Below are 24,960 nucleotides of genomic sequence, written 5' to 3'. Positions count from 1 at the left end.
TGAGTTGTGCTGAAAATCTTGTGTTGCTAGAATTGATGAGGCTAGAGCGAGTAAAACCTAGAATATTGAGCTCGGTATTTATAAGACCAAACATAAGTAGTGACCGCTTATGATTGAATAACATGCGTAAAGGTAAAACATTTAGGGAACGGAATATGGGAGCGGAGGAAGATGTATGCGATTGGAATGCAATTAATCGTATTGCCTGCTTTTGCAAAACTTCTAGCTGATGAAGATGTGTGGCATATGTATTACCCCAAGATGACAGGCAGTATGAGAAATGACTGTGTATGTACGCGTAATGTAAAGACGTGAAAATGGTTCGCTGAAAAAAAGGGCGCGTTTTTATGATGATGTGAATACTAAAGCAGATTTTTTGAATAAGTGATTGAATATGGTACTGCAACTTTAGGTTTTCATCTAGAACTACACCAAGAAATTTAGTAGACGCGGATCTTGCAAATACATTATTATTTAGAGACACTACAATAGAGTCAATGTGCAAAGTTTTTAAACAATGGAATGCCATAAGTGTTGTTTTAGATGGGTTAATGGATAGCTTGTTTTTTACACACCATGAATGAACATTCGCTAGGTCAGCGTTAAGTTTATCCTGCAATACGAATAAATTTTGATCAGATGCGAAAATAGTGTTGTCATCAGCATAAAGAAGGCAGTGCGCATGTGTTAATATTTCTGGCAAGTCATTAATGAATATGAGAAATAAAAGTGGCCCAAGTATTGATCCCTGAGGGACGCCTGTATTTACAATTTTTGATGAGAAGAAGACACAATTAACTTCGACTATATATGGTCGGTCTATTAGGTAGTTGCGAATTAATTGTAAAGGCGGCCAAGAAATGCCATAAGATTCAAGTTTACTTAAAAGAATACAATGGTTAATTGTATCAAACGCCTTAGCGAAATGAATAAAGAGAGCACCGACTAAGAGGCCTTGATTGATGGCTAATTTAACCCTCTCACTAAAAGTAATAAGTGCTAGTTCAGTTGAAAAATTCTCACGAAAACCAATTTGATCAGGAGATATAAAAGATTAAATTTGGATAAGTATTTAATTGTGTATTAGTTTTTCGATCACCTTACTAAAGAAAGACAAAATGCAGATAGGACGATAATTACTCATGCACTTACGGTCACCTTTTTTAAATACTGGGATTACTTTACCTGTTTTCAGGCGATTATAGGAAAGATGCTATCTGTAAATAATCTGTTTGATGTATGTGCTACCGCAGGTGAGATTTCGTTAGACACAAGCTTAATGCTAGAGGGGCGTATCAAGTCGAGGCCTGACCCGGCTGCCTATATTGCTATTTTTTATAAATAGATGTTAGTTGAGATAAAAAATAAATTCTGCACGCATATAATACTTGGATAGCTTTAGCTATGAAAACGAATCGTTATGCATGTTTTCTTGCGTTCTTTGTATTATTTTCCTTAATGTCCAGTTAACTTCTATACGTTAGACACTTTATCGTCTGCTGTTTGTTGCTGCCTATAAAGCGTGGCCGCAGATCACGTCGTCAAGCGTTAGTGGCATTTTGGCATGGTCTTCAACACCTGTGGTGTTGAAATAAAGTGAATTGAATTATACTGAATTGAAATGGGACGTGGTGCCCATTCTCGACCAGGGTATGGATGATCTCTGTAATCTCGAACACTAGTTGTTCGTGGAATCCGCGCCACAAGGCTTATAGCAATGACTGTAATGTTGCCATCAAGTCACTGAATGTTGGCCTTTTTCGAGATCGTTGTCGTCTGACGAGACAAAGCGCAGCACTAAGAGCGGCAAGATCTGCAGTCGTCGACGTCCTCGAGTGGCACGTTTTAAAATTGATGGTGGTGGCTCTCGCTGGTGAAAACCACGGCTCTGGATGAATCCTGGTGAGTTTCTGAGTCATCAGTATAAATATGTTCATGGTACGCTCGTGCAAAAGGAACAGATATAGCTGTTTAAGGGGAGGAAATGACTGCTCACATTTTTTTTCTGATTATGGTGAGGTGCACTCCGGGTCGAACCAGACACCAAGGAGCAATCGATGGTTTAGTTCAAGGAGTGAGGCCTGATGGAATGCTGGTGCAATAATCAGATAGCGCAGCAGAAAATGACGCCTGCGGCCTTTTTGAAGGTAGAAATGCAAGATGGTGGGAATGGGCTAGGGCAAAGTGCCTAATGTGCACAATCAGTGCATCAGCGCATCCGGGTTTGTATTGAATGATCCCGGGCATTTGAAATGGTTGCTGATGTTGATGCCCCCGTATTTTGGCCAACCAAGAAAAACTCAGAGATACCGAGCTCTTAGCTTGTGGTAGTACAGGGAGATTTTGTACTGTAAATGTTGGTCAGTACGGTTAAGCTGTATCTCAAAATACCCATAAAAAGACTCGTTTAGAATACAGCCCGCAATCATTCCTTAGCAATAAACCATTCACCACACCTCAGTATAAATGTCACCAAAATCCCCCACGTCAAGGAGCGTTGCATTGGGAGCATTAAAATGACGTCACTACCCTTATTTTATTTTCGGTCTTTCCTGGCTTAACAAGACTCCTCTACCTGCAAAAGTAGCCGTCTTGCGACTGCAGAAGCGCGATTTGCTACGAGGGCTTAACTTAAGATTCCTCTATAGTGTGCTTTCTAAGTTAATTTAACTGGAATTTTTGTGGAGTCGTTTCGGTAAGCTGTATTTACAATTCATGAGAATTATTTACGCGTCATCTTTCAGGAAGGCACCCATAGTTTTGTTAGTTTGGTGTACTATTTCTCCTGAAAAGGTAGCAGTATCTGAAGACAAAGGAATGATTGCGATAGCTAAGTATTAGACAATTGTACGAAGTTCTCAATTTTAATGGCCGTATATATCGCAGTAAATATTTGTTTACTAAATAAAAATAAACAAGCATGGTGTCACGCGCGCACAGACAAACATGAACAGCACAATGCGTTGGCAGGCTAGTTGGTGCAAATCCATGATTACTTTGTTTAGCGCAAAACAACGGACACAAGAAAGACAACAGGACGAGGCGCTGTCCTATCGTCTTTGAGAACATGAACAGATCTCACTCTATGACTGCGAGAATTTGCTGTCCCAACGCTGGCGTGGTGAAGACGGCCGGCTGCGGTTAGTGAACGCTTCGTGCAGCCGCTCGCTTCACCGGGTCTCCTAAACGTAGATTGCGCTACCTCCAACACTACCAGATTGGGAAGACAGTGTGCATAAAACCACCACCAATCGTGGTTCGCCTGTAGTCGCCAGCCACATAGTAGTCGCCTCCAAGATACGGCGCGTGGGCCGCGTCGGCATTCAGCCGCGCGAACAGCCATGCGCAGCCACGGCCGGGCTAGAGGAGAAGACGTGCGCTCTCCTGTACTAGAGCGCGCTTGATCACGTTACTTCCTACAATTGGGCGCGTGGGGAGACAGCGTGCATCAAGTCACTATCCCTCTCGGCTCACTCTCCCACAGTTCTCTCACACACACAGCTTACGGCACGCGCGCCGCTCATTCTTATCGCACTTGGACTTTATATGAACGTACTATCACGGTGGCAGTGACGGCAAAAACTCGCCTGGAGTGTCCGTATAATTGCTATCATAATAAAATGTGGCAAGGCGCACTGATCATCGATTTCTTACCTATATGAATGTGAGGATAAGTGGAGACAGTTTATGTTGTGTAAAACCAATTCATAATTATTTTAGTTAAGCTATTGATGGGAGTTCAAAAAGCTTTCATGTGGCGGTGAAAGCCGTCGGTGAAGGCTGGAATACTACGTCGGGGTCGGCATCAAATGTCAAAGAACAGCCAGCAGCACAACTTGCGTCGGATCCCAGAATTTGCTTTGAAGCGTAATTATCAATAATTTCGAAATAAAAGTTACGTTGCGTATAGCTCAGTTGAATAGAGAACGACTTCTTCGCGCAGTTTATTTTAGACAGGGCTCCGTAATTTTTGTATCTCACGCCGCATTTCCTCGGTCCAACGTGTGGGGTCTCACATGTGCTCTTGGGACAAAGGAACGACAACACAGTAGTGCAAACAATCAAAAGGGCATTTATTGCACCTTTCATAAACTAATGCACACTAGCCGAATTACAACCAATTGAACATTCACACGGGCGCGCGACAAATCAAGGAAGTCCGACTCACCGCGACCCGACAGCGAGCGAATATGTTCGCCCCATGCTATGACACCATCGCCTAGTCGTTCACGTGTACAGTCACGCGAACGGTGGCACGCTCGAACGATCCGTGTTCGTCCATACCGGTGTCCTGCTCTTAGCCTCGCCCGACGGTAGCGCGAAGCGGGCCGGCGCACGCGCGAAGCGTTCGTGCGTGTTGGTCGCCGATCTCAAGCCAAATAGAGAGCGCCTTCGACCTTTTTCTCCCAAGTCACCCCACCGTTCGGTGGCATTAGCATCGCGACACTCGCGCCATCTCTCGCAACGCGCCGCAACCACTACGACTACCGCCAGCACTTAGCCACGCGGTGAAGCCGGACCACAGGAGACGTGTGAGAGTCGCGCATCCCCACAAACGTTGGAGGTCAGCTAGGAGTAGCTGCATGTGGCGGTAAAAGCTGACGGCGCGGTTAATAACAAATATGTAAATCAAAAAATTACTGAGAACTTCCTAGTGGGACTTGTCAGATTGTGCGTAAGCATTCCTTCTAGTCACTCACTTATAGCCACTATATATATATATAAACCTCAGTAGTTGTACGTAGTCATTTGGCATTCTCAAATATACCCCCATAAGACCCCATGTATACCTATGGAGCGCATCGTGTCACACGTTACACACGGACGGACATATTTCCTAGGGAAGTAGGTCTAGAATGCTTACGCATTAAAAGCAGCTAGTTACGTAGCCTGCGTGAGCATGCGTCCCTCTTCTATTCTAGCCCGGCCGCGACTGCACTGTCTGCGCGCCTGCGCTGAGGGCATACGAGGCCCACGCGCTGTGTTATGCTCCCATGACGGTTGGAGAAAACAGCGTCTATTTCCTTTGCTCTTAATGACTATATAGTCTGAATGACTTGGAGGCAACCTGCGGCGAGTGCAGAGGCAAGGGCGAGCCGACATTGCTGGTGGCTTCATGTGCGTTAGGTTCCCGCGGGCCTAGTGTTGGCGGTCGCGTGATCTCATGTTTCGGAGACGCGTTGAACCGAGAGGCAGCACTACGCGTTTACTTCCCGCTGTCGGCGATCTTCATCATGCCAGCACTGTGACAGCAAGTGTTCACGGTCATCGAGTGAAATCTGTTCATGTTTGCCTGTTCGCGTGTGGCACTGTGCTTGTTAATTTAATTAGTAAAACAAATGTATTCTTCAATTTGTACGGCCTATAACACTGCGAACCTTACATCGTGTATTTGTGTAATGCTATGCTATCGCTATTAATGCGGCGCCGTTCGGGCGAAACTGCAACTTTTTTAGCATTTCTAGACTGATGAGAATATATAGTTACACATGGATAGTCCAAGTTATTCTAACTTCGTTAGTACTGCTAGTTACAGTAAAGCCAAGCGTGGCAGCTGTGGCTCCCGCAAGACAAATTATAAGCTTACAACGGCGGCGCTGACGTACGTCTGGGAAGAGCCGCTGCAATTTGGTCGCCATAGCCTTCCTTCCAGGTCTACTTACCTTCCTGCTTTCACTTCCTTCCTTCTATCACTTCTTTTCTTCCTGCCTTCCTGTTTTTGTTAGCATATTCTTATCGGTGATTAGCGCATGTTGGACGCAAACTGCCTTAACTTTTTCCCTTACCAGTCTGTTGCCGCATAATTATAGCCGCTGTATCTTTTGCTATGTCTTGCTCAGTATTCATTCACTGGGTCCATTACTGTGTCTCCACGCCTCGGTGGGCATTTAGATCGTGTTCATCGCCACTAAACAATGCCTGTTTTGATAAGTTGTGAAAAGCAACAAAGTTAAGCAAAATTTCTTCCACAATACGTCGGCGAGATTCGCATTTCCTGCGTGCATAGTTCTGTGCGCTGCGAATAATAAAGTACGCGAACTCTGACGCAATTATTTGTCTTTTTGTTTTCCGACCTTCTGGTGCCAATATGTTGCACACTACGCTTCATTGTTCCCAGTACGTCATTACCATTTCGTGCGACTGCCGACTGATTGTAAATTCAGTAAATTTACAGCAGGCATGTTACCAAACTGCTCACCAATTAGTACAACGTTGCATTTCCGTACTCGCGAGAGCGGAAAAAGAAGGCGACTACTGGCATTCACCGGAATTCAATTCGTTCATCATCGCATTTCATCCTCACTGGCTTTCTAAACTTCTCCGGAACCGGTTTCGATACGGCGTTATTGTTCAAAGACCCGTGTGCGCGCGTCAAAAGCAGTTTTTCAACGCTGCGCTCCGGAGAGCTTCGTTTCCCAACGCCTATTTCGCGGAAAGTAGAAATCTTTCTGTCAGCGAATGTTTCGGAAGTTGCAAACGCACTCTTGTTCGAGCAGGCTGTATATAAAGAGAGTCCAGCAGCACGACATTTCTGCTTACACAAAACTAAACACCGTACACAAGCAGGCACGTCACAAAAGGGAGGAGCTTTGCGCCGGTCCTCACTGTCTTGCATGCGTAATCATGCGAATGGCAATTAAACTTTGCAGTTCGATATCTCGGAGAACGGATGCGCTAGAACAATTCTGACAAATGAACTGTGTAGAAACACGATTGCGCCTAACTTTTCAATACAAACATGCCTGCTTACTGCAGCCACTAAAAAGTTAAATATTCATTTTTAGTTATTAAGCCACCGACATCAATAATTACCACCTCATTCTGTGTCGCCCTGGGCGCACAACCTTATTGTAGAAGTGGTCTTCACGTACATCTGAGTGCCTAATTTTAAAAATACCTGTCGACTTAGCTTTGATCACCCTGTATATTATTAAACATCTATATATGTTGAGCTGTGATGCCACGGGTGGCGCCTCTCGCTGGTGTCACGGACATGGGTCACGCTTGTTTTTGTCGACATCTGCGTAGGACACTCTCTTTCCGCACCAACAACTCTGAACGCGAGCCCCGCAGCCCTCCGCTCACCCGTGATGAGCGAAGCCGGCCAGCAGGTCCATCAGCTTGGCGCTAAGCGGTTTCTCCCAGGTATGTGTCTTCCTGGCTAAATTAGTGCCCAGAAAGTAGGGCAAGTCCTCGTACTGAGCTGGCCAGCGTTCCTCGCTCCAGTGGCTGCCGGACGGCTTGGCGGAGAACACGTAGGCGAAGACCTGGTGGCCCTTGGCGCTCAGCGCCTGCGCGAAGTACTGGAGCGGGCACACGTGGAACGCGTCGCCCAGCAGTCGCGTCAGAGCTGCTCGCTCACTCGGGTCGTCGCTTGTCTCATTAGCGTCCTGCTTGAAAAAAAAAAAAAGAAAAGAAAGGAGAGATGGATAACGCCGCACTGAGGCTGTCACGCACGCAAGTCGACACGTGCAGAGAACGCACCGGTCCGCGGGGCAGTCCACGTTCCCTTTTCCCTAAACAATGTGTTAGGTATAAGTTCAAGCAACAACGGAGACGTGCTTGTACACTTGACAGCAACAGTTTACGGACCACGGATGTCAGAAAAAGCTGAGTATCTTTGCAGCCTGGGAACGCGGCATTCAGTGTTCGGATTTGCAACCTGTGCTATAGTATATGTGAACATCGTAGCGTTCCACTGTTTTGCTGGTTACTCAAACCTCAAACTTTTAATGGGGACTGTTCAGAAGCTGCTCGAAAATTCAACGTTTTCTGGGATATCATTGTCCGTAAACATTGCGGTTCACTGTACATGGTACACTGCAAAATAATATTACACCCCTAAAAGTGAAAAAAAGGTATAAATGTGTCTACAACTTGGGGTGTGAGATATACAACTCACATCCTAAAAGTGTGAGTTACACATTTACACCCTTTTGTACTTTTAAGGGTGTAAATTATTTTACAGTGTATATCCTTTAGAAGGCTGCAAATTGTTATATCTGAATTGTATGAATCGTGCAGGCAACTGGAAGAAATAATGGTAACAGTTGGGCTCAAGTTCACGTCTTTGTCATTTTGTGTCGGTTTTAAGGCGGACTCTATCGCAGTAAAATATATACGTACAGTGCTCAGCGATTCAAACGCGATACTCGGACAACATGGCGGCCGGCACTTTTATGCACCAGCGGTGGGCGCTGGTGTCACTGAGATGACGCACTTCATGACAGCGAGAATCTTTTTGATGCACCGTAACTGCATTCGGCCCCATCAGCGATAACCCAGCGGTCACCGGTGGCCCAAAAAGCGCCGACAGCCATGCTGTCTGAGTATATATCGTTTCAATCGCTGAGCACTGTTCAGAAGCAAATTGCAGGCAACTACGGCACTACACACGCTGTTTACACTGTCTCACTACCGCCTGACGCCAAAATTACAGAAAAAATTTCTCGTAAAGTTTTAACTTGCACCGTCGCTGCCTTTTACTATGTAGCAAGTGTGCAAATAAATCCCCACAATTGCATACCTACTTTGCTAAATCTAGATAATGTTCATGCTCACCTTGCTTAATTAGTTTTCATACGAACAGTCGTAGCTGGTGATAATGAAGGCTAGGACTCAGAATATACAACTTGTCGCGAAGACGCCAACGGTGAAATATTGACCCTTTTCGCGGAGCACTTTGCTCTAGAGGAACGAGATGGCGCTTCCGGCCGCGCGCCATACATTGCCTCAGTGAATGCGCACGAATACGAAAACATTACTGCTTCTACCCTGCTATTGTACGATCAGCTGTTGAAAATGCAACTGGATGTGCGCTAATGCACTGTGCCCAATTTATACTGCAAAATGTGTAACGATAAAGGGAAGACGTGTGCGGTACTTCGTTGCAAAAATAGTGATTCACATATTAATGAATGGAATCAACCTGTGTCGCCGCTGCTACATAAGGACTGCCTGTGTAGCCGCCCTTCGTAATGCACGGCTTTCCTCAAGGATAAAAAAATATAATTCATCCGCCAGCGCTGTATAGCTAACCTCCAAAGAAAGGACTTCAACCCCGGAACGTCGGCACTTGGGAGTGAGTACCGCTCGTTGCAAAATGAAGTACTGCCACTTAATGGCATAGTAAGTTTCCCGCACGTTATCTACCCACATCCACCCTTACTCGCACGAAAACTTACGCCAACGTGTCAGTGAATAGGCGCACACTTGAATCAATGTGCCGAAGCATGAGTGGCGGCGACTGCATCGACAAGACACGAATGTTGAAAGCTGAATGTTTCGGCACGATCCACCGAGTAAGCGAGGGACTAGCAATAATACGTCTTTGCTACGAGCTACCTCAAAATACAGAACATTTAAATTCCAAGCTTTGTGCGCAGCAAGAAGAAATTTATCGCAGCAGAGCACACCCGAGAGTGATTACGCTAAAAATAAACAATCAGATAATGGCCGCACCGAGGAACTTTACTGAGTGAGAAATATGACAAGCCGCTGGTTCAAAATGTTTGCCAAATAAAGAACGCCGAGCACACTGATCCCTATTTAATTCATAAGCGGAAAGTTAGCTTGCATGGAATACATTTCTAGCCCCGCTTTTAGTACAAGCACCGTATACGCTGCTCACGCCGTTTGGACAAGGCGTAATGAGCTCTGAAAGCACTTACATGTCCTCTAAAGCTGTGGCCAAAGCTTCGTGTCGTGCACGCAGTCACCGTCTACGATAGGCGTCGAAATAGAGGTTTGCTGCGCCGCGCCGGCGTCACGCGCTTGCATTGTAAACGCGGAGGCAACGCAGGCGGCTGAGGCAAGCAATGGACGCGTCACCACGTGATCAAACATGGCAGCGCCCACGGGAGCGCCGCGAAAAGGGTCAATATCCTCGCGCGAGACCAGTCGCTCTTGTAATATATATATATATATATATATATATATATATATATATATATAGTAGTAACTAGATTTTTCTATGGGCCAAGCGTATTTAGAAAAATCGGAAGCACAACTTCGCGGTTATCTTAGGTTTATTATTTACCCAACAGTTTCGGTCGGTGGACCGACTTTTTTCAAGTGATACAGGAAAATCTCGCAACAGTCTTTTTATATCTTCAGGTAGAGAAAGAAGGCGCCAAAAAAAAGTGATAAAGGAGAGATAGAGAGAGAAAAAAATGAAAAAAAATAAAAATAAAAAAAAATAAATAAATAAGAATCTCAGGGAGAGAGCCAATGGCCTGGGATTTTTATTTATTTATTTTTTTATTTTTATTTTTTCATTTTTTTGCTCTCTCTATCTCTCCTTTCTCAATTTTTTTTGGCACCTTCTTTCTCTACCTGAAGATATAAAAAGACTGTTGCGAGATTTTCCTGTATCACTTGAAAAAGGTCAGTCCACCGACCGAAACTGTTGGGTAAATAATAAACCTAAGATAACCGCGAAGTTGTGCTTCTGATTTTCGTAGATATATATATATATATATATATATATATATATATATATATATATGTGCGAAGTACGAGGTTTGTCACAAAACATCGTGCAGTGCGTACTAAATTACAACACAACCTTTGAGATACATCAACGTGGTCACCTTAGAAACACTTCTCCTGAGACAAAATACACTGGTTTCACCTTTTCTTCCATTATATTCCTGGCAACACCCTTGGAAGTTGTGTTCTGTTAAGCGCTCTAGCAGCTTTACCATTTCCTGATAAATTGTCGGCGCATTCTAGAAATGCCACCCCTGGGGCACGAATTTTCATTTGGAGAAAAAAAATACCGCAGGGGAGGAAATGCGACGAATAGGGAGGGTGTTCCAATACAGTGATGTAATTGCATGCCAAAAACTCACACACTATGAATGAAGAGTGCGCAGAGGCATTATTCTGGCGCAGAATCCAGCACTCTTCTTTCGACAAATTTGGTTGTACGTGGCGCACACGATCGTTCAGACGTTTTCCGGACCTCCAAGTAGAAATCCGCAATGACAGTTTGCATTCAGGCACAAATTTGTCGTGTGCGATTTGATGGCTGTCCAAAAGAAAAAAAAAGCTCGATCAACATTACTTTGATTTTTGCTTTGTTCTACCGCGGCCTTGGCTCATCCTTTTTTTCCCTCCTTCCTGTGCAACTTCCACTCAATGTCGTATTCGCCAATCATAGTTTCGTCGGTCATGGTGATGACCGACTGCAAGAAGTCACCGCTGTCCTCTGTTGTTTTTCAATCAATGCAATTTTCTTTTCGTCGCAACTTTTGCTTAGGAGTCAGAATCCGATGAACGTACAACTTTCTCAATCCAAGTGCGTCTGATATCATTTTAACTGTCATTTGGTGGTCGCCGAGCACAAAATAACGCAGACAACCGATGTTTTCATCTCCGCGAGATGTGGAGGCGCTTCCCGGTCGGGTATGGTCCATGGCGTCTTCAAGGCTTTACCGGAAACGCCGGACCCACATGAAGCGAGTTCTTTCCTTCAGAGCATCCTTTCCATAGGCCTGTTGCAACATGTGAAAAATTTGTGCACCATTCTTGCTCAATTTCAAAGAAACTGGACATTGATCTTTTGTTCCGCGTGTTACCCGCCGCGGTGGCTCAGTCAGCTAAGGCGATGCGCTGCTGAGCACAAGATCGCGGGATCGAATCCCGGCCGCGGCGGCCGCATTTCGATGGAGGCGAAATGCAAAAACGCCCGTGTGCTTGCGTTGTAGTGCACGTTAAAGAACCCCAGGTGGTCAAAATTATTCCGGAACCCTCCACAACGGCGTGCCTCATAATCAGAGCTGGTTTTGGCACGTAAAACCCCAGAAAGAAGATGTTCCGCGTGTTCGTCGATCTCCAGTTCGAAAAAAACTGGGAGTGGCTTGGTGAAAAAGTGCACGAATAAAATTCTGCCTCATCATACAACAGTCCGACTCATACTAGAGGTAAACCACGTCCTTCTGAGTACAGAGAGCGAGAAAACGGCATCGCTACACCCTCTCCCAGTTTTTTGATGAGTGTCACTGCATAACTTTTGGGACAGACCCCATATATCCTTCTTCGCTGCCTCTGATTAGTAATGACAGAGTAGCGCAAAAACGTGACAAGGAGAGAGGAGGCGAGACATACAAACGCTTACTTCGAACAAATGTTTATTTGAAACAGGAGAGCAAGTATATATGCATACGCTAAATTCTTAAATGATCGGTTCAGAGGGCGCAGCACTAACGTGTGCAAATCGAACGACGGCATTGCTGCTCAAAGCGGCATTTGTATCTGTCCACCATTGCTTCAAGAAGCTGACGTAATTTCCAAAAATAAAGACAGGCTAATAATAAGAGAAATATTTGCGGCCAAAATTATTGACAGTTTACGCACACAATGCATCAGCTTCCCATCAACCAGGTTATCTGAAAAAGAACTTGCATGCGTTCCTTCGACCGGAAGCCATAAGCACTTCCTGAGCCCTTCCACAAGCAGTGACGTGACCATAAGCACTTCCTGTGAAATACTGTATACATATTTCATCTCCCGTTTCGAATAAACCATTATTGAAAGTTAGCACTTGTGCGTCTCGTCTCCTATGCTGATGTCTCGTTTTTGCTCTATTACTCGGTCGCTATTTAGCAACAATCTAAAATGGCTCTCGTCGAGCGTCATCAGTATTTTTGACATCGCTTCCACAGAATCGCGTCTGTTTACGGCTGAAGGACATTTATATCGACGCTGGCTGTTTAGGCTCATAATTTATTGTACTTAAAGGCATTATCAAAAGCCACAAAACAGTTGCGCCAGCGGAAGCTGTTCCGGGCGCAATCGACGCACGCTTACGCTGTCCTCGCCAGAAGAGTAGAGGTGCCACACGGTGTCCACGTCCCTGACGCCATACTCGAAGAGCTCGTTCCTCACGGTAGGCCAGAGTCTCCTCGAGTCGCCGGAACCCGTGTGCAGTCGTCGCATCATGTCGTACAACACGATGCCCTCACCCCTAACATTGCCCAAGAGGATCTGCGTCGCGCGATGTCGTGCATAGATTATCAGTAATCGCCATTAACCAAATGAATTTTGCGGGAATCCGCCCGGCGCGGGAATATTAATAAAACTGAAAGCTGGCATTTATCTGAAAGTAGCTTCAAGATGTGAAGGATCCCGGAACGATTTTAACTTTTTGCTACGCACTTCAGATGGATGCCAACTTTCTCATTACCCATCGACATAAAGTTCAAGTCCGGTGCGTGAAGCAGCTAGCGCATATTAAAACGCAGACGTTACTTTGTCAAATCCAAAACATACAAGTTACGTTGCCTGCAACCGCGAGGCTGACTATATGTTCTTTGAGGATGTTTCTGCGATATGCCATAAAGGTCAACAACCTGGTGAATGTAAATAATTTTACACTGACAATTCAGATTTCTGAAGTGTCCGAATCGCCATGGGAGCCGCGTACCACAAAGCCGAATGACACATATGGTGAAAGCGCGGAGTAAGCTGCATACCTTTAACAAAGGCTGTGCGTGTGTTTATTAAGTAGAGACATAATGAATTGATGTCTCGTTATTTTCAAAGCTCTACATATTCAATCCCACAATACATGTCAAAAGATCACTCCTGTCCATTCCTAGTTATTATTTTGTCAATACTACTTTTCATTAGGAATGAACGTAAGCCCGACGACAACAGCGTAGCACCGCCAATTGACTGCGTAAAAGTCGTCATGCTCTTGAAACGTGGCGTGACAACCATTTTGAAGATCATAACAACATACAACAATATAAGCAAGCTCGCCAAAATACACTTCAAGCACTTAAAAAATACACGAATAATTGTCACAGAGACGATGTTATATGTGTGCAACCGGATCTCGGATGGCTCGCAGGAATACATTTCGAAGTTACACTGTAAGTAACATATCACCAAGCTTTGCCGTGAGGAATTTTCTATCAGACCCATAAGCAAGTGGCCTTGTAAACGTATAGTTTCGCGACTAGTATAGTGTTTCGTAGAAGGTACTGTTGAAGATTAGTTAAGTGTCTGTTAAATGTAATAGACAATTACAGTTAGCCATTATTTCAAGAAATCCAAATTGCACACCTTTGGTAGTACACTGTGACTGTCGTCAAAAACCTTGTTGGGTTTCCTAAGGGTTATAGTTGTATGTGAGTAACAATAATGTAACTGCTGCAGGCATTGCATATTTCAGATTTGCGACTTTGCCATGTTTTGTTCGCAGAATTTTTTTTACTATATCATCTTTCTAGAGTCCGCTTTTCCTGCATCCGATATCCTTTCTTTCGAATACAAGTTGTAATTAGCACCCGTCCGTGTAATCGAGCGTTTTCTACTTGCGTGATTTGTAGCTAACCGAAGTTAGTAACAGGGTCAGGGGGCGCCAACCTAAACACACGGACTTATTGGAAACGGAGCACAGGCATATACAGACATTTGTGCACCGTTTCTACTAACACGATATGTTAAAGATTGCGCTCACTCGCGTTTGTCAAATCGCTTCTTCAACATCTTCTCACTGCACTTTAACGTTTGCGCTTTTCTATAACTTTAGCATGCTAGGACCACTCTTGTTTCTTTTTTACATCAACGACATGAAACGCAGTGTTCCCAAATGGCGCTTCCATAAAGTTATTTGTGGATGACTGTGTAGTGTACGAGAACGTTTCACAGCAAAGGGACCAATTCTACAAGACACAGTTTCTCACACTGCCACCTGGTGTTCGGATTGTGGAGTGGATAAAATACACACACACACACAAAAGAAAACGGTGCTCGAGCCTATAAGGAGAAAAACAAATCCCAGAATTTTTACTTAATGAGTCGGTGCTAGTGTGCTTCTTGATATTTTTGAGATGTTCAGACGCAGAAAAAAGCTACAAAATGTAGTGAGCGTGCTAAGGCAGAGTCGACCGAGCAGTTGCCTTGCGTATAGCGGATACGCGGAATGCCAACGCTGGCGGACTGTACGGGAGTTCCTCAGGGTCGCTGTGGGGAATGTGCGATGAAGACAGTCATCGTTCGTGTTTTCCACATGCGTCGCGCGAGTCAGAAAGGTTCCAGAGCGTTCATGTTGGGATGCCCAAGAGCTTGTTAAATGGAAATCCAACTACCGTACAGTTTGTTAAAAAATCACTAGAGGAAACTCTGTCGAAGCCATTTGTTAAACTATCACGAGGATAACCGTTATATATATATATATATATATATATATATATATATATATATATATATATATAGGAAAATCAGAAGCACAACTTGGCGGTTCTCTTAGGTTTATTATTTACCCAACAGTTTCGGTCGGTGGACCGACCTTTTTCAAAAAAGGTCGGTCCACCGACCGAAACTGTTGGGTAAATCATAAACCTAAGAGAACCGCCAAGTTGTGCTTCTGATTTTCCTAAATACGCTTGGCCCATTGAAAAATCCAGTTACTACTATATATATATATATATATATATATATATATATATATATATATATATATATATATATATATATATATATATATATATATATATTTGTCTTATCTTCGTGCTCGTGGCTTCAAACGTTCTTGGGACGGTATTTATTATGCTTCACATTTCAAAATCACCAAGCACTCGTCATTTTCTAAACACAACAGGGTAGTTAGACTTTTTTGCACATGCAGAATAATTGCGAATTGTTGAATTTACCTATAGCGCAATATTTTGTAGAAAATGATCAAATTGAAAAGTCACGTATCCGTTTGAAGCCAGAAGGACAAAGTGTAGGCTAATATACATACACTGTTAATCATTCCTATGATGGCTGGACCGCCATAACTGCAATTTCAGTAGACATTGGCGCAAGAGTTTCTTCTAGTATTTTTCGTTGTTAATTCTGTGCCAACGAAAGTTTAAAGGCAGCTCCGCGGCTATAGCTAACGTCAGGAGCGGTCTGAAGGTGCGACCACAACAAAGAGTTGTGGACCCGGTGAATACTGAAAGAAGTTTGCTATGTAGAACTATTTTTTATTTTCACCTGAAATTGCGGATATTATTTCTTGTGGCTGTTTTTACAGTTATTGAGTGTGTTTGAAATTGAATGTATTAGCTTTAGAGTGTGCTGAACATCAAGTGAAATTAATTCGATCAGGTTATTTGTTGTGTTAAGAATTTAAAGGTGTGTGGTCTCGACCCGAAACCATATGCACGCATGAGTTCAAACGTTAATTTGTACTTGCATACGTATAAATTTTGTTGCTTTCGTTAATCCAAGGCACGTGCCCCATTCCCTGTGCGGCAAACGGTGTCATCTAGGAATCAAAGGACCTAGCTTCCGTCGCGGTAGCTGACGGCCTAAACTCGGCAGTGCGCCATGAGAGCAGCTTAACGCCTATACTGAATGATAAATTAGAAAACATGTAACAAGCTCTTGAGTATCCCAACTTGAACGCTGTAGAGCCGTCTGTTTGTTATTTTATTTTAGCTTTTACAGGTGTCTAGGAATGCAGCAGGCCCTCTTCAAACATGCGCAACACAATAAGAATTGCGAATAATTTAGTCTTACTGTCATTTGGAGACATCAGTCTCTACATCGGCCACTTGAAGGGCGGAGATAAACGTGACGTCACATAGGGTCTTCGATCGCGTCTGCTTGGAGAACTCACGTTACATCTGGCACCTCCGAAGTGATTCATCTGTTTAATCCCGTAAATGCGCATTAGTCAGTGTGAAGAGCTAGCAAGGGTACTTCTAGTTTCTATCATGCTGGAATACATTTCGAGAGCCGCTCCTTTGTGAGCACGCTACATAATTCTTTTAGGCATGTCATGCCCCATGCATCGTTAAAACACGCTTAGCGCTGACTGCAACCTCGGTCACCCCTTTAAAGTGCGTAGATGCGGCACACTCCGGAGTTCCGCGGTCCGCCATTCACCGGCGCCCTCTGTTCCGAGACAACGTGCTAAGGAACATGCGTTGACAGATAGATGGGCAGATCGCCGTCACGCGTGCTCCTTTTGATTGAGTGTTTTCCTTAGTTCTCCATTAGAGGCGACTCCACCTCAGCAGTCAACTGACGGCAACATCAAGCAGTGCCTCATCTGTCGTCTTCGTCGCAGAGCAAACACGGTGAGTCGCGGTGACCTGCCCACCTACGAACGCGTGCCAGTAAACAATGAGCAGAGGAAACAGGTCGTCCCGTGGGTATCGGTGCAACGGAGCTCGATTAAATGCAACGCTTTCCGACAGCACGGACAGCTGCGACGGCGGAGCCGATCTACGTTGTAGACTGCAACTTTGCGACCTAAAGCGCACCAGCTTTTTGTTGGTGGCCGCGTCTGGAAGGGCGAGTCCTTCGGCGTCTTCGCAAGGAAGGAAGGACGTCAGGAAGCGCGGCCCGAACGAGTACTGCAGGCGCAGCGTAGGCCTCAACAGCCGGTCCATGAACACCATCCGCATGCACTTTTTTGCCGCCTGCATGAAGCAACGGCCAGCATGTGGGAAGGACACGGGTACAGAACAAACTAACTTAGGGATAAAAACATAAAGCCTTGCTCAGTAACTTAGTGAACGCTAATATAATACACAAGCCTTCCGTGTTCAAGCCGAAACTTGCTCCAACCACTTTCGTCACACGTTTTTGACGTGTGTGTGCAGCCACCCCGCATCAAACTGCCCAAAACAGATTTTACAAAAAAAAAGGAGAGAAACCAACAAAAGAAAGCGAACGCACGCACACACTCACTGTCAGTTAAGTGGAATTGATGTCAGTTTATTCTGAGCACATGCAACTATAAGCCCAGATAGACACAGGAGCTGGATAAATACTGCGATGAATATTTTCCCAGAAAAAGCACTATTAAGAGAGCCCCCCGCATGAAGTTCTGTTTTCCCCCTCTTAGAAAAATTCCGCTTGCGCCATGCACAATGAAAAAAAGAAGTCATGACTCTCTATCCGCAGGTTCTCTGTGCATAGTGCTGAAACACGAGTGATTTCGCGGGTGCTATCGACTAAATTGTGGAGTTTGTAACATCCCTAAACTCCACAGTGGGTTGTGAGGGACGCAGTAGTCGAAGGTGCCGGATTCATTTTTTCCACCTCGTGCTTAGCAGCGTAAAGCATGGCCACTGAGCGACCACGGGGGGTTATTTCACGGGTGCATCTAGAAAAAAAAAAGAATGACAAGGGGGGTTGCGGTACAAGTTACGCTTGCACATGACTGATCTATCATCTGGACGTGGCGCGTGCTGCCTGATGTCTAGCAAAAAAAAAAAAAAAGAAACGAGAAAAAAAATGCCGAGCGGATAAGAATGGCAACGAATAACGCCACAAAAGCTACGTCGGCAAGAGTTGTTAATTGTCGCCGTCCTTTCAATTCCTGTGCCTTTACAGTTTCTTCTTTCTTGAGGTGCTTCAATCTTGTGCAGCGTCCGATTGCAGAAACGCATGGCATTTAAATATTCTCCAGAATTGCGCTGGCGCTTCACAGTAATCCAGCAGATGAATTATTGTACTACATTCAATTGAAATTGACCATTTGATTGACCGATCTATTGATTGATTGAGTGATTGAGTGAGTGAGTGAGAGAGTGAGTTTTACGTTTACGTGAAACGTAAAAAGTTTTACGAGTTTTACGTTAAAAACCGCCATTCTGGCTATGAGAGCGGTGAAAATGACTACCGGAGGTATTTTAATCACCAGGGATCCGTAAAATATTATTACAGGGCGTTTATGCGTTTCGCTCTCGTAGTTCACTTGTGCAAGCAAAGGAAAATACGAAGGACCCGCCGCAGTGGCTTAGTGGCTATGGTGTTGCGCTGCTAAGTACGGGGTCGCGGGATCAAATCCCGGCCGCGGCGGCCGCATTTAGATGGGGGCGAAATGCAAAAACGCCCTGTCCCGTGCATTGGAGGCACGCCAAAAATCCCCTTGGTGGTCAAAATTATTCCAGAGTCCCCCACTACATCGTGTCTCATAATCAAATCGTGGTTTCGGCCCATAAAAGCACAGGATTTATTCATTCAAAATACGAAGGAAACTAAACCACACTGTCTCTGTCCTACTGTGGTATCCTCGGTAGATAAATTCTCGGATACTCCTTCCAGGGTTCAAGAAGCTCACGGGGCACCCTTCCATGCAATGTTGCTTCCTTAGGTGTCACGTCGTTGTCGAGTGCTTTGACGAAACGCCACCGCAAGCACCGCGACGTAAACGAATACCTCTTGCGACAGTGAGGCCAGGGCGCTTGTTGTTGGGTAATGTCAAAGTGTCTCAGTGATTCATCGATCAATGTTTCTGCTCTTCGCTAAAAGAGTGACTACTCCGGGAAATACGGCCTCGGGGACATTGCTAGGATGAAAAGATCAGCGCATTGGAGTGTTAGACCTAGCCTCATTTATTGAGCGCTCGATAGCCTACAAAGCTATAATTTTCAGTTCAAGAAAAAAAAATTGAGAAAGTGAAAAGCATGACATCAAGGAGATGCAGTCACTCAGTTTCATCGCCTTCGCTTACTGTCCCTTTCTCAAATGTCACATCAAGAACAATTTCTTTAAGACGTCACTGCTACTCCACTGTAATGCAAGGCGTGGTTTCCACCCACAATGTTGGTATTGGGCAGCATTCCTGATGAGAAGCACAATATTTAGCGTCGGCCGCAGTAAAAGAAAAGCAATTTAGATGTTGCCACTCCGCCGGCAGACGCGACCTGATAACGTTCGAGCCTCCGCGTACATTCCTTCAAACAACGACAGGTGACAGCACGGCAAGGGGTCCCACCAGACTGCGGCAGAACTACTGCAGGTACTTCGGCTCCGTGGCTTGTGCGGGCGCCTTTTTAAGTGTGACTAGTAACCGAAGTATTTCAGCTGCAGTCGACACCCGGTCGTTTTCATTTACTACGTGCTGTATTTGCTGGGACTTGATAGATAGGAAGAACCGCAAAGAGGACGCGGCTTTATCGTCCATAAGAGCTCGTTCCACACATCACTGCCGCGAACTTTATTTCTCTCCTACAAAAAACAGGCTACCGCATTTGTCATAAAAACGCCAGGCAGCGAACAATTGACCTCTAGGTCAATGAACCCTTTTCAAGAATTGTTAGGAGCAGAACATTTGAGAAAAACAATATTCGCTGCACCATTCAAAACTGACAGCGGCAAAGAGGAATGAAAATGCGTGCTACGCCTCACAAATAGTGTATACGTTCTTCCTTCATATCGCAATGACTTTTCGCTCTGAGCCTAATTATCATAACGGCTCCTTTCATCCCTCGTTCAAGCACCCCGGTCAACCCCTCTGTTCTGGAGCGTGAACTGTCAGTTAGATGGTAAATAAAAGAAGCATGTATTGATCCATTTTTCATCAGCGCGTGCCTCGCTTTTACATATTTTACCGTCGCCTCCGTTGCCTTGGCGATGAAAAAAAAGTAACTGATATACCATCGGTATGACCCTAGACGCAATTAGACGGGATGGCTGTACATGAGCTGCAAGCCAGCCAGCCGAGTCCAATTGCTTATGTGCCCCATCCCTCAGATCCATGTATCTACGTGCATTTTAGCAAAGTCCGGATCGATATGAATGTGATTAGTCGAGCGTTGACCCAGCCACGTTTTCGGGAGCCTCCTCTTAGGCGGTGTTCGGATCCCGAACCCTGAATGTTCGTTATACCGTAACCTTAAATTTCATTATACGAATAAAAAACAATAACATTACAATTACGAGGGTCATACAGAAATGAATTATCAACAACGTTCCACAAACGGTTACGCTGCGTTACTGAAAGCGGAACTTTGGGACTTAACTATTCGGGCCTGTATTTTTTTTTTCAATTTTAAATATAGCCTCAATTCCCTTGTCTATATTTCACAGCTGGACGGGAAACTTCAACATAGCCATCGTTATATAGGCTGTCCCACGGAACTTGCGCCAAACTTTAAAAACATGCAAATGCCACGCAGCTGGACAGAACCAAGGTAATGTTGTTTGCCGTCGTTTGTAGGTACTCAGATTATTTTTTGCATTCCGCCAAATTACATGATTAGTCTTAATTAATTATTCAACTTCTCAAATATTACAATTCGTTTAAAAGTGTCAATGAGAAAATTGTAGAGCAACATAAAAAAAACTGCCGATACGGCTTTCTGTTGCTGAATACATTCTACATAAAAAGTTTTTGCCAGCATGAAAGAAGCCCTTGAATACACGCAAAGTGCCTCGACCGGCCAGCCTCGCGTCAATTTTGCGTGTATTCGCGGCCTTGTCTGATGCTAGGGACCCCCGGTAGAACTACATTCACACCTTGTTCACACCTCATTACTGTACGGATTGCCTCTGGTAGCTCGCATAGCTGTTTTCTGATTTGCTCAGACTTGAGGCTGCTGCGGAAGCACTTCCCTTCCCATTGTGTCAGTTGCCGCCACTGTGAAGCGAGAACAGCGAGGGCGCACATGGTCGTGCTGCAAGACCGCTTTTCTTGGTGATCGCTCGTCGAGCAATCAGCGACGCAGCTCCAACAACGTTTGAGCGCATTGAGCAGCGTATATTTTCCCAGTAAACTAAGCTTTCAATCATCTCCTGTAGTGCATTGTGACCTATTCAAAGCATTCTGGCTATTTCATCTAGTGTTGCCCGCCTTTCTTCCTTGATCAGCGCATCAACGGTCTTCTCGTTGGACTCCGTCGCAGCTGTCAGAGGGCGATCCCTCTGAGGCTGATCTTCAAATTTCTTCTCTCCATCTCAATAACGCCTGACCCATCTTCGCACACTGATCTAGCTCTTACACGCATCACCATACACCCGCTGAAGTTTATTATAGGAACTGAAATTTGGGCGAGCTTGCACGAATTCATACTTGATTTAAAGCGCAAAAAAAAAACCAGGACACAAGAAAGGAAGCCCCAGACAGGACGAGCACTACTTCAAACTAAAGTATATTCTCTGAAAAATATGCCTATTTATCAGTCGACCAAAATCGAAGTACATGATTGCGCAAGCGCAATTCATACTCCCCCAAAATGTTTACGAACGTTGTACGAATGCTGTAAAATTTAATCCTCACGCGGCTACATTTAGTCGTGACACTCTTTCACGACCTTGGAAATAAGTACTTTCTACTGCCGTACGCAGGACAATCCAATACCGTGCTCGACAGGCCGATACAGCTATACGAACTCCGTGCAGCCATTGATGAAATCAGGCGATGCAGTGCTCCCGGGCCCGACCAGGTCACTTACAATCTCTTAAAAAACTCGAAGATATGGCCCTAGATACGTTCCTAGACCACTTGAATGATTTTGGAGATCAGTCAAGCTAAAGCAACAATAGAAAATAGCCGAAATACGTTTTATCCGCCAACCGGGCAGGTCCCCGCACGTTGACAACCTTCGGCCGATATCCCCCACATCGTGCATATGCAAGGTCATGCAAAGAATAGTACTCAAATGCCTTCAACAACACCTGGACGGAACCCAGCAAATGCCGGACACCATGTTTGGCTTTGAAGGAGGAGATCCTCGTCCGTGCCCCACGCCACTATCGCCGGGCCATTCTCGCGCTCGACCTAAGGGGGGCATTTGACATCGTGGCACACGAGGCGATCCTTGGGAATCTCAACCATACAGGAAGCGGGGAGGGAACGTATAATTATATCGTTGACTTTTCATTTGACCGCACATCCATACTGAAGATCGAGTATATAGTCTCTGACCCCACCACACTCGGATTCAGAGGCACTCTCCAAGACTCAGTCCTCTCCTCGCTCCTCTTTAACATCACGTTTTTCGGTCTCCCAGGGCTACTGTGTAGTATACCCAACCTACGCCATGCAATATAAGCATACGATGTGACCCTCTGGACGGGTACGGACTCGCTCGGCGGCCTGCAAGACACCCTGAAAATGGCATCGGACGCGGTAAAACAATATGCAAAGGAGAACGGGCTTGTCTGCTCGCCTGCGAAGTCAGAGCTCCTTGTGATCCGGCAGGGCCTCACCGAAAAGGATTAAGATAGCATATAGGTCACCCTAGAGCGACAGGCCATGAATAAACCCTCAGAGTCCTGGGACTACTCGTACAAGCTGATGCAAAATGCGACCAGATGCTCCAATGCCTCTCCAGGACGAAGGAGCACGTCTTACATATGATCGGAAGAATAGCAAGCCGACAACTAAACACACTAATTCAAAACGCCACACGCAAGCCCTTGGTCTCAGTATGAGCACGTCCACAGACACTCCGTATGGTTCTCATAACAAGGTTGAAAAACTCATAGAGGCCCAACTCTCTAGTCAGAAAATGCGCCTGACCATGACGACCCAAACAGGCCAGAAAGCCCCTAAGCAAATAAGTGGTTTAGACAGATGAAGCCGCATACCGTGGCAGAAGAACAGAATCCGTCGGGTTGATGACAAAGACTGACCTCCTCGTCAGCGCCACCATGCCAGATTAGCAACAACTCGGGAAGCAGAGGAACTAGCCGTAGCACTAGCCCTCACACAGACCAAGACAACTTTCATGATAACTGACTCCCAAGAAGTATGCAGGAGCTTTACGTGAGGCTGGGTGGAGTCGACGACTCACCGCATACTAACAGCGAAACTGCCAGATAGAACCGTCGCAATAGTTCACGCCTCCCTGGAGTGCAACGAACTCGTCTACGGCAAGGCCCGAGAAATCATCGACCAGGCAATGATGGACACAGAAGAGCTGGCAGCACTGACAACATGAAAGAAAATCACTCAACACTACTGCTTCAATCGCCGAAACCTCCCGCCACCACACCCACAGCTCACGAAGATGCAAGAGACAACACTTATATTCTTGCAATTCAACACGTTCTCGCGCCCCATGAAGCTACACCTCCTGTTCCCAACTCTATATGGCGAACAATGTCAATACGGCGATTAGCTAGGAACACTACGGTAGATTCTCATCGAGTGTAAGAAAAATCCAGGCTTGCCACCCCTACCCTCTAAGCCCCACTCCCGTTAGCGCTGGGCGGCGCTGCTGTCCAGCTCCCGACACAGAATGGAGGAAGAGGTCAAGGAAGTTGGCAACCAAGTACAGGATAATCGAAACTGTAAATAGACAACCAGGGGTCATCAGAAAGAAAGTGAGAGAAATAGAGACCGTGAATTGGATGCAAAGAATGGAAACGAAAAGGACAATGGAGATTTACAAGAATGAGAAGAAAGAAATTAGAAGGTAAAATCTGTACGATAACACAAAGGGCAGTGCCTTGCTATTTGAGGCTCGAGCCGGTTGCCTAAGGACGAAAACATATCGGGAACAAATATTCGGAATTAGATGAGACATGTGTATGCTGCAGTAAAGATCCAGAGACCACTCAGCACATCCTAATGGAATGCGACGGGATCCACCCAGCGAGAACCGTAGGTAACGTTTATTTGTATTTTTTGTATTTGAATGTTAATATTTCCCCCTACACTAATGCCCCACAAGGGCGCTGTAGGTACTGTAAATAAAATAAATAAATAACTCCCAGAAGCGCTTGGGTTTAAAGTGGAAGGAAACATAAACAGATCAGCCGTAGAGATCAGCAAGAGACGATTAGAGTACTGGTGGAAAAAAAGTAGGGAAAAGATGGATGCGACCTGATCTCTTAAAATCATAGGCAGCGGTACAAGGTAAATTTTTGAAAAAGAAAAATAATGATAGGTATACAAAAATGCTAGATAAAGAACATGTATAGTATACCTGATTAAATCAAGCAGGCTAGGTGACTATTTGTCGCCGCCCCGTTTCAAAGGGGATGCCAATAAATCATCATCATCATCATCGTTAGGGTGCCTCGATGCCAGCGCCGCCGTTCAGGGTGGGGCCATCCTTTGACCGCACCCGCGCCGCCGCTTTCTCGCTGCGACTCCATCTTGAATCACAGCGAGCGGTTGCGAGCGCTTGGTGCGGGTGCTTAGTTCGAGACACAGTGCGCGCGGATGCTTCGCTGACGCTTCTACTTGCTGGACAGTGTTCAGCCGCATGA

General features: G+C 45.2%; 1 protein-coding gene across 1 annotated transcript in view; it reads right to left on the bottom strand.

The window, feature by feature from the left end:
• Window positions 1-24,960, bottom strand: part of LOC119440538 (acetylcholinesterase) — a 42,691-nt gene that overhangs the window by 3,237 nt on the left and 14,494 nt on the right. Inside the window, exons 6-8 of the mRNA XM_049661058.1 lie at window positions 17,271-17,429; window positions 12,814-12,990; window positions 7,087-7,391 (exon numbers count right to left, since the gene is read on the bottom strand). Coding sequence (XP_049517015.1) covers window positions 7,087-7,391; window positions 12,814-12,990; window positions 17,271-17,429 — 641 coding nt within the window. The remainder of the gene's footprint in view (window positions 1-7,086; window positions 7,392-12,813; window positions 12,991-17,270; window positions 17,430-24,960) is intronic.

Source organism: Dermacentor silvarum, chromosome 1 (assembly GCF_013339745.2).
Source record: "Dermacentor silvarum isolate Dsil-2018 chromosome 1, BIME_Dsil_1.4, whole genome shotgun sequence".
NCBI classification, from domain to species: domain Eukaryota; kingdom Metazoa; phylum Arthropoda; class Arachnida; order Ixodida; family Ixodidae; genus Dermacentor; species Dermacentor silvarum.
This window is presented reverse-complemented; position numbering and strand designations above follow the sequence as displayed.